Genomic DNA, 10,568 nt, shown 5'->3' on the forward strand with positions numbered 1-10,568 from the left:
CAGATTAAAGCTCCGCAGGATGTATTTATTCACTTAGAGCTTGTATAAAAGCTCATTTTCAAAAACCCATAATAGGGGCACTTTAAGATGAACTTGAAAGCTGTCCGTATTGTTAATTTAATTTGTTAAAATTCATATTTGATAAAGGGATGTGGCAGTATACTTCAGCAAAAATAGCCACCAACGAACTATTTCTTTTGAGTATCCATTTCTGCCTTAAATGTTTTCCAGTATTATCTAGAGACGCTCCTTAAAATATTCTTCTCATGTGCATTGCTGATACATCGAGATAACTTGGTGTTTCTAACGAATAATCTCCCACAGCCCCAACACTGTGATGGTGCGCTTCCAGAAGGGCGATAGCGTTGGCCTGCGTCTCGCCGGAGGGAACGACGTGGGCATTTTTATCGCAGGCGTTCAGGAGGACAGTCCTGCGGACGTCGAGGGACTCCGCACCGGAGACCAGATCGTGAAGGTGCAACATCCCTGCCTGTGCATCTTATGCGTCTGTATCCATCATACGTGTTCCCACATTGGCCATTTGTGTTTTTCTTCCCCTGCAGGTGAATAATATGGATTTCAGAGGAATGGTTCGGGAAGATGCTGTCCTGTATTTACTAGAGATTCCTAAAGGAGAGGACGTGACCATCTTGGCTCAAAGCAAGCCTGATGGTACGTTGTTAACACACATGAGTATAATATACTATAGAGTGATGTGGGGCCAGTAAGACTGGAGTAATGTTGCTAAAAATCCAGCTACGCATCACTGGAATAATTCCATTTTAAAATGCATTGAAAATTTGTATCGAAAAAGTTATTTGCTTTGTAATTTTGAGCCGTAGAAGAGCTGTGACTAACTTTCATTCGTTTTATTTTAGTTTACAAAGACATCCTGGCGTCTGGACGAGGCGATAGCTTCTTCATCAGAACTCATTTCGAATATGAGAAAGAGCTTCCTCAGAGCTTGACCTTCTCCAGAGGAGAGATATTTAAAGTGGTGGACACTCTCTATGATGGAAAGCTGGGTAACTGGCTCGCCATCCGCATGGACAAAGACAACCAGCTCCTGGAGAAAGGAATCATCCCCAGCAAGAGCAGGTGAGATGTGAAATAGTCCTGTTCTATTTATTTAGCACTACTATGAGGACAGCTCAACATGAATTTAAAACTGATCCACGTTTGCTCACGTGGCCTGGTCTGCTGCTTCACGTTGATGTTAAACGCACGTTATTGGGTGTTTGGGTAATCGTTGTATTTATCTGTATACGGTTAGAGCGGAGCAGATGGCAAATGTTCAGAGCGCACAGAAAGGCGCTGCCAATGACCGAGGTGATTTCTGGAGGCTGAGAGGTCAAAGAGCTGCCAAGAAGAAAGACCTCCGTAAGAGCAGAGAGGATCTGAGCGCTGCCCCCGTCACTACACGCTTCCCAGCCTACGAGAGAGTGGTGCTGCGGGAAGGTACGCCCATCATGCGTTGTTTTGGGCATAAATAAATTAATAAAAATGTCAAGACTTATTGTTAGGGGTTTTTTTTTTTTATTCATTATTTGTTCGTTTATTTTATTAATTATCTGTATTAATAAAGTAAATTTAAGAACTAAACTTTTTTTTTATTTCAACTGCTGTTTCACTTGAGGCTCTGAAACATATTTAAAAAAAGCTAGTTTTGTTTTAAATTGTGTTTATACATGACTTATATGAATTTTTACATTATGAATATGCTTTTTCTTTTTTTGTATTTTTTAAATTTATAATTAAAACACTGAGTGCCTTTTTTGTTTAATATATTTAATTAAAATTACTAAAATATATATATATATATATATATATATATATATATATATATATATATATACACTACATTATTTTAATATTAGTGTAAAATGAAATTTATGTATTATTTATATACTATTTGTGTGTGTGTGTGTGTGTGTATGTGTATATATATATATATATTATTCTACAGTATTTTAATATTAGTTTAAAATGAAATTGATATGTATTATTGTTAGATTTTATTTTAGTTTATTTATTGATTTTTAGGTCATTTTAGTTAAGAAGCTTGACATGCTTGCGTACTAAGTGTTTTTCTTTCTCTCCTCCACCAGCTGGGTTCAGAAGACCTGTCGTAATATTCGGACCCATTTCAGACGCAGCCAATGAAAAACTGAGCAATGATCTTCCAGATGAGTTTGTCACAGCTAGTAAGCAGTTCATTGTATGAAAGATCTCTTTTCCGCTGACGTGTAGTTGTGGAGAAGGTGTTTAATCTGTTTTTCTAACGATAGAGACCGAACCTAAAGATGCGGGCTCAGAGAAGTCGTCTGGCGTTGTGAGACTCAATACCATTCGTCAGATCATTGAGCAGGTAAACACAGTCATCCTTCTGAATTAGTGAGCAACAGCAATTCATCAGCATCTAACAATGTTCTTTTCTTGTTTTAGGACCGACATGCTTTGCTTGACGTCACTCCAAAGGCTGTGGACACCCTAAACTACACCCAGTGGTATCCCATCGTCATTTTCCTCAACCCAGACAGCAAGCAGGGGGTGAAGACCATGAGAAACCGCCTGGTTCCCAGCTCTAACCGCAGCTCACGCAAGCTTTACGAACAAGCCGTTAAACTGAGGAAGACCTGCTCACACCTGTTCACTGGTTAGTCCCATGAGCCTTTCCTCAGAAAGTCATATAAGATTCATTTAATTTTTTTCCCCAGTTCTTTTTTTTTTTTTTTTTTTTTTTTTTCTGGATTCAGTTTTTAACATTTAGTTTTTTTAAATTAAATGTTAGCAATCAGTAAAGAAGTGTTAATAATTTAAATCCATTTAATAACAATTTAATTTAGGACTATAATTGTATTTTTTCCCTTTTTTTTGTCATCATTGCACTTTAATGGTTTGAACTTTATTCATCAAAAAGCATGTCTGATCAGTTGACTTCTTAAAACTCAAGCTCAAAAAATTTTCCATAAATGTTGGGTTATTTTTCTGGATTTCATAATTAATACAGTTTATTTTATGATAAAAATGTTGATAATCAAATCAATCCATAACGGTAATAATTTAATATCTGAAAAAATATTCTATTAAAAATGTAACAACATTATATATATATATATATATATATATATATATATATATATATATATATATATATATATATATATATATATATATACACACATTTATTTTTCATTTATATAGCGCAAAGTGCTACAAAACAGAGGTTCACTCTCGGAAATTAAAATTATAATTATAGATAAAAAATTAAAAAATTCCTTAAAGTTGTAAATGTCTAAAATAAGCTTCCTTGTCCAGCTACCGTTGATCTGAACGCTTCCCATGACGCCTGGTATGGAAGTCTCAAGGATGCAATACGAGAACAACAAGATAAAGCTGTCTGGGTCTGTGAAAGCAAGGTAAGCAACCTCAAGCAAAGAAGTTTCACTAATTGAGTTCATCGTATAAGTTAATGCCGGCCTTAATTGACATGAGAAGATACCATCATCAGTGCTTTTGAGAGGTATTTGTTTCTCACTTCAGCTGGATGGGTCTGAGGAGGACTTGGATCTCCACGATGACCGCATGTCATACCTGTCAGCCATGAGCGCAGACTACCTGAGCATGGACAGCCGTCTGACCAGCGATTACGAGGACACCGCGGATGAGGGCGGAGCCTACACCGATAACGAGCTGGACGAGTCCACTGACGAGCCACAGCCCATGTCAGCCATCAGCCGCTCGTCTGAGCCTGTTAGTGAGGATGTGAGTGTACACCTCCGTCAGCCCTGCCCATAAACTACCTTCATTACAAACACCCGCTTCAGTATCCATATCATTATCACCGAGCGCCGTATACGAGTATCAGTGACGAGAGAAGTGCTCGTGCTCTCCACGGGTCTCTTCAGAAAATACACATTTATGTTCAGTCTGACACAAATCATCTTTAAATGATCTGCCAGAAATCACACGCTGGTTTTCAGTCATACTGAATGTATGTGGATTTCAACCCCCTTTTGGTTTTAAGTCAAATAGTTTAAATGTATGTGAATGTACATACAATGTTTTTGAACATTTTAAGGCAAGAAGGTATTTTCCAACTAACAAGACTTCTTATGTTATAAATGGTATGAAGAGTTTTTTTTTTTAATGAATGTCAAAGCCTTTTCACAAGGATCTATTCAGAGATATAGTTTTATACTTTATGATAAATGACTTCCTGCTTGCTGGTCACACCTCGCTGACGTAACTTACAGGAAACTTTCCTTGTCTTTCTTTTGTTATATAGAATTTATCTTTAAAAAAAAAATTGGTTATATATATATATATATATATATATATATATATATATATATATATATATATATATATATATAATGTGTGTGTGTGTGTGTGTATATATATATATATATATTTTTATAATAAAGTGATCAAAAGTGACTAATGATTCTGACAAAACTAAAGGAATATATTACATTTAAAAATGTATTTAAATATTTTAAATTGTAATAATAATATTCTATATTTTGTCATTTATTTTTTTATTAGAAAATTGTTTTGGTGTACATAAAGATGATAAAAGTAATAATATTTATTGTAATACAAAAAACCCCAGGAAACATTCATAATGTTGTTTTTCTTTTTATATCAAAGTAATTGAAGACTTGTCTGTTATAGAAGGTTTTCTTTTTCTTCCCTCTCTCTGCCGCAGAGACCCATACCTGTTCCTCACGAGCGTTTAAAGAAGCCTACGAGTAAAGAGGTGCATCGGGACCCCAGCCCGCCTCCATCATTTGTCCCCGAGCCCCCGAAGGTCAGTGTAGCCGTCGTCTGAGGTGTCTGTGGAGCTGGTCTCAGACGCTCACCCCGGTGTTGTTCCCGCAGGTCCGGGCAGCTTCACGTCCCGCAGACTCCAGGAGCTTCGACTCTCGCTCCAGCAGCACGGTCAGCAGTGATGCCCCGGTCAGCGGCAGGCCTCTTCCTCCGCCCGTCGCCCAGAAGCCCAGCTTCACCCTGAGGACAGGCCCGGCAGACGACACCACGTCCGACGACCCCCTCGATGACCCCGCCAACCGCACCTTCAGGGGGAAGGTGAAGGCCTTCGAGCAGATGGATCACCTGGCCCGGGCCAAAAGGATGCTGGAGCTGCAGGAGGCGGAGCAAGCGCGGGTTTGTGTCTCGTCTCATTCACACGATGCACCCATAGGCTCACAAGAAACGGTTTTATATGGCATAAACTAAATTAAGGAAATGAATTGCCATGTGTCTTTATATACATAATAAATATACACAGTACACATATATATTATGTACATTAAACATTTTTTTATTTTATTTTGGATGCAATTAAATCAGTTAAAAATGAATAATAATATATAATAGCTATTTCTATATCATCTATAATGTAATGGTATATAAATTATAATATATAATTTTCTTTTCTTTAAAATTTTTTGAAGTATATCCGTTCATGAAAAATAAAGATTCCAGAAATTGGAAATTGCTGTCATTCAAAAGAATATCAAATATTTATTTTTAATATTTTTAATTTAAATTTTTTTTTGTTAATTACTTTCAATGACTTTCATTGTCAGTTAAGCATATTTGAAACATGTGAAATTATTTATTTTAAAATTAAACCAAACAATATCAACAGGCTGATTTGGGGTATACAATCTAAAAATATATAGTATTACAAAAATGTGTATCTATACACTATAAATATTTATTTAGTGTGTGTATATATACATATGTGTGTGTATATGTATATAATGTATATGTAATACTATAATTATGTAATATAGAAATATAATTATTAGTATTGTAAAATAATTGTGATTAATTAAACCTATGAATGTATACATATGATTAATAAATAAACATAGTACACATTCATATATTATGTAAACAAACTTTTATGGATGCGATTAATCGTTTGACAGCACTAATAATTATATATTCACACTGTAACATATGATTTTTTTTTTTTCAGTGATAAATAATCAGGACATTTATTTTTGTGATTGAAAATGGCATTATTTTTACGTTCAGAACTGTTGTTGTTGTTAACAGCTGGAAATATCTCAGAAGCATCCAGATATTTATGCAGTCCCCCACAAGCCAAAACCAAACCAAAACAGGCCTCAACCGATTGGGTAAGATTGTCCTTTTTTTTTTCTCTTTTCTCCTCAGCTAACGCTCATCTCAACAGAGATGTTGATTGTTGAACTGTGTTTCCGTCAGCTCCAGCTCAAACTCTGAGTCCCAGAGCTCCTCCAAAGAGAGCCGCTCTCACCACCGCGCCGATGATGATGATGAAGAGGAGTACCGCCGGCAGCTGGCTGACCAGACCCGCAGGGGCTACTACAACCCCCAGAAATACAACGACACTGAGCTCTAACACAAACCAGCGTGTGAGAGGGACAGAAACACACATGCAGTATAAACGCGGCATTCATAAAACAGCATCTTTTTATACCCGCTATGTTTTTATATGGAATTTCAGTGTATACTTCTTGTCTGCATGTAGTTTCTTTTTTTTTTTCTTTCAGACTGTTTGTACGTCTTTTGGTTTTTATTTTTTCCCACAATGCCATGTTATCCGCTTCTGCTGAACGCTGTTGGATGGAGGTAACGTTACACTCTCCTCCTTTACACTGCTGAAGTTTGCCGAGAACCGAACGTGAAAGTGGGTTAAACGTTATTCTTCCAGTACATCTGCTGAAGTGCCTTAATGTCATCGATCAGTCCTGTGTCAACTTAAAGCTTAGCGCATGCTCGCTGCATTACTGTGATGAAATCACGTCACGTCGCTTCTGAGATCATGTGTATCGTTCACGGTGTGTGTCTGATCGGTGCTTTAGGTTGATCCTCTAATATAACAGAGTTGTGGGATTTTTCAATTTTAAAGACTAATAAATAAACTTTTAATGTTGTTACTTTGCTCGTCTTGTTCATGCTTTCCTCACTTATTGCTATTAATAACCCAAACCATATGCAGAGCAGGATTTAACAGAGTTTTTAAAAGACTTTAATTATAATAATTCGCATTTATTGTGCTATTATATTTAGATGCGTCAAATTGATTGATCCGTTATTTTTTTAAATCTCATGGTGTCTACATGCATACTGAGTAGCACATATGTCATAATTTTTTTTTTTTTAGCAATGTTTTTTTATAACTACATTATTAGAATGATTTCTGAAGAATCGCGTGACATTGAAGGCTGGAGTAAGCCGAAAATACAGCTTTTATCACAGGAATGACTTTCATTTTAGAATACGTTCACACAAAAGTTAACCGTAATAACCTTTACATATTATTTGATTAAATAGCTGCCGGTTTTGTGAACCTAAGAGACCCCGACTACTTAATTTTTCTCCGTTCCTGTACTGTTCGACCGTTTCAGAGTTTACTTTATAATTCTACAGGTTTACTCACGAATGCTGCCGTTGTCTGTTAAAACTCACAACCGTATTATAATGTTGAATGGTGAAGAATTAACCAGAAAAATAAATAAAAGTAGTCAGATTGTGACTCTAATCTGAAAAAGTGACCCCCGTCAACCACACAGAAACGTGCATGAATGTGAAGTGTATAAAATGCACATCTTTAATGAACACAAAGCAACGTGTGGAACTGATTGAATCCTTTACTTGGAGAACGGCAGAGCTGGATTACAGCGTTCCTGTGTTCCTCTGCTCGGTGCCATTGATCTCTGTGATGGTTTGGGTCCAGTCACATGATCGATCTGCATTCATTTCTCTTTGGTTGTAATGCCGGTGGAGTGATCCGTCAGACCAGAGAGATTAAGGCAGGTCACATGGTGCTGGAATGGTTCGCTTTCTGCGCTAATGGAATGATACATAAATAAATAAATACATCCAGTTAAATAAATATGTAAACAGTAATATTTATCTTTAAATAAATAAGAGCTCCGCGTGTGGAGGTGATGGTGTAGTTTCAGATGTAGACGGGTTGTTCCTGGGCCGTGAGGAGGCGGTACATGGCTGCAGGCATGGTCTTCATGTGGATCTGACAAAAACAAAAAAAACGTTTACATTTTCCTTTCTCTTTAGAGTGTTCCTCTTGGTGTATAAAGATCTGTAAATCTTCAAAGACTAGATCTTTTTAAAAGTTATGACTACACAAACGGCACAAAAGTGTGTGTGTGTCTTCATAGCACCTCTCATGTTTACATGAAGAAAGAAGGCGGAGCTATCATTCTGTCTGTAGTGTTGCTGCGGGCGCCATGTTCCGGAGACGCCGTGTTTCGTCGTGAAAGTGAAACTATTTAGGACACGACTAGAAATCAGTGTTAGGTTACCTCTCCCACAGCGTTTGACAGGATGTGGACGATCTTCTCGTGGGGAGTGGCCACTACGCTCTGACCGTTGATCTCGATGATTCGATGGCCGACGCGGACGCCTCCTCGCTCAGCGATGCCTCCTCGCATCAGACTGCAGATCTGAACACAACGCGACCTCTGTCAGCAGCTGCTGCGCTAAACACAGCACACGCCTCTGTTTTAATCTGAGTACCCACAATGCCGTTCTGCACGCTGAAACCCAGCTGGTAGCGCAGGTCTGGTCTGCGTATGAGCACCATGGTCACGGGAGGACACCTGACGATGTTCATCTTGATCCTGGATTGAGCCTTGAGCCCCTGAACACACAACAGCATTAGTGACAAAAAATCAATCCCAGAATACATGCTGACCGACAGTAAATGACAAAAATATATAACCAATATATATAACCAATTTAATATTTCCTTAATTTTGCAACAATATATATATATATATATATATATATATATATATATATATATATATATATATATATATATTTTTTTTTTTTTTTTTTTTTTTTTTTAATTTATGATTTAACTGAACCCATTTCTGATTTAATTGTGACTGGACTGATTCACCAAACAGTTTAACTCTTTCCCCACCAGTGTTTTTGAGAAAAGCTGCCAACACCAGTTAAACATATTAACAATATTATAACTTTTGTGTGCGCTATGCAGTGTTAGGTACTTTATTTTTTAATTGCTTGTGTCTTTCCACGATTTTCATCAACTTTGGAGCACAAAATAAGAGATTTATGATGGAAACATGTGCAATCCATACAGGCCAGATGTTGGCCAGATCTGGACCTACACTGCTTGCTGTCCGGGATGGGTTTGGAACGACGTGAGGGTGAGTAATTAATCACAGTATTTACATTTCTGGGTGAACCAACCCATTCAATTACACCCAACACGTTTATTTATATGATTATTAGAGTACCGAGTCGTTAGCTTAGCAACACGCTAACATCGACTCCTCTTTAGCTTAAACTAAAAGCTACGACGCTTGCATATATGTGAAGGAAAGTCCTACTTTAATGATGCTCTGGCAGGTGGAGAGCGGCAGGCCGACCAGACTGGTGCCGTTGACCGTCATGATCTGATCGCCGATGTTCAGTCTTCCGGACTTGGCCGCGGGTCCGCCGTGCATCAGGCTGGCGATGATGACCGTGGGGAGGATGGAGCCCCAGCCGGACTCCACGATCACCACGCCAAGGATCTCGCCCTTCTGCTTTTCGATGTAGACCTGACACAAACACATCCCGAACACTGCCGCGGTGTGCTCACTCCAGATAACAACGCAACATTTTAGTTTAGTTTGGCTTGTTAACAAACAGGCCGCTGGAAAACCCAAAAAGTCGACTGGTTAACTCACATCTCTGCAGTTTTCAGACTTGGAGAAGTGAATGAGGTCGTCGTTGTACATGTCCTGAGTGTTGAGCAGGTCGCTGTACTCTCTCTGGCTCAGGTCCTCTGGATCAATGCCATTGGCTCTCAGGAACTCCTGATACGCCACGCTGAAGGCCTGACCGATGGACTGAGCAATCAGCTGAGCCTGAGAGGAAGCGCCAAGGAAATACGAGAAACGTCAATAATCGGGATTCTTTACTGAAGAGCGTGGTGTAACAGTGCATGGGCGTACGTCTTCAGACTCGAACACGTGACAGATCATCCTGTACTGGCGGTGGTCGTCCCGCGCTGGGTTCGTGTGCTGCGTCTCCGCCGAGTCTAAGTTCTCCTGAGCGCTCTGAGAGCGGATCATCTTCCTGCGAGCCATCAGCACAACCATGTTCCCGATGTCAGCGATGTACGAGATGGTCCTCAGCGGATGGTCCATCATGGTGTCCTGCAGAGACAGCGAGAGTCGGCTGGCTTTTTTGACGTAATAATTTGCTAAATTATTTCTTTAACTGCATATCTGGGTCAAAAATAAGAATCCACAACGAATAAAAAGAAAAAGCTAGGTTAAACACGCGGCGACTTCTTAGAAATGTGATCTCAGTATTCATATCGGCTTTTTATGCTTTAAAAAATGTCAATTGCTTTAAAAAAAAATACGATTATGTTTTTAGAATGTAACAAGTATTTTTCTTTTTTTCTTTTACAAATATAATGAAATATAAAAAATTGTAATATGACAAATACAACAAAATATAACAAAATAAACAAGCCAAATTGATTACCAAGCATACAAACTACTTTTTATTTCATTCTTTTA

The 10,568-nt window shown here is 38.2% G+C and overlaps 2 protein-coding genes across 4 annotated transcripts in view; one reads left to right on the forward strand and one right to left on the reverse strand.

The window, feature by feature from the left end:
* The window catches only part of tjp2a (tight junction protein 2a (zona occludens 2)), a 29,589-nt gene extending 22,651 nt beyond the window's left edge, over positions 1-6,938 (forward strand). For both annotated transcript variants that reach the window (XM_043250284.1, XM_043250283.1), the window contains exons 12-24: positions 325-475; positions 564-672; positions 879-1,098; positions 1,274-1,458; positions 2,109-2,204; positions 2,289-2,368; positions 2,446-2,656; positions 3,319-3,419; positions 3,544-3,765; positions 4,712-4,813; positions 4,885-5,169; positions 6,073-6,155; positions 6,244-6,938. In XM_043250284.1, the coding sequence (XP_043106219.1) occupies positions 325-475; positions 564-672; positions 879-1,098; positions 1,274-1,458; positions 2,109-2,204; positions 2,289-2,368; positions 2,446-2,656; positions 3,319-3,419; positions 3,544-3,765; positions 4,712-4,813; positions 4,885-5,169; positions 6,073-6,155; positions 6,244-6,400 (2,002 nt within the window). In that variant the 3' untranslated portion in view covers positions 6,401-6,938. The remainder of the gene's footprint in view (positions 1-324; positions 476-563; positions 673-878; positions 1,099-1,273; positions 1,459-2,108; positions 2,205-2,288; positions 2,369-2,445; positions 2,657-3,318; positions 3,420-3,543; positions 3,766-4,711; positions 4,814-4,884; positions 5,170-6,072; positions 6,156-6,243) is intronic.
* A 651-nt stretch (positions 6,939-7,589) lies between these two features.
* Positions 7,590-10,568, reverse strand: part of apba1b (amyloid beta (A4) precursor protein-binding, family A, member 1b) — an 11,124-nt gene continuing 8,145 nt past the window's right edge. For both annotated transcript variants that reach the window (XM_043250285.1, XM_043250286.1), the window contains 6 exons: positions 9,993-10,196; positions 9,726-9,905; positions 9,384-9,596; positions 8,546-8,665; positions 8,328-8,468; positions 7,590-8,035 (listed from right to left, as the gene is read on the reverse strand). In XM_043250285.1, the coding sequence (XP_043106220.1) occupies positions 7,964-8,035; positions 8,328-8,468; positions 8,546-8,665; positions 9,384-9,596; positions 9,726-9,905; positions 9,993-10,196 (930 nt within the window). In that variant the 3' untranslated portion in view covers positions 7,590-7,963. The remainder of the gene's footprint in view (positions 8,036-8,327; positions 8,469-8,545; positions 8,666-9,383; positions 9,597-9,725; positions 9,906-9,992; positions 10,197-10,568) is intronic.

This window comes from Puntigrus tetrazona, chromosome 10 (assembly GCF_018831695.1).
Source record: "Puntigrus tetrazona isolate hp1 chromosome 10, ASM1883169v1, whole genome shotgun sequence".
Taxonomy (NCBI): Eukaryota; Metazoa; Chordata; class Actinopteri; order Cypriniformes; family Cyprinidae; genus Puntigrus; species Puntigrus tetrazona.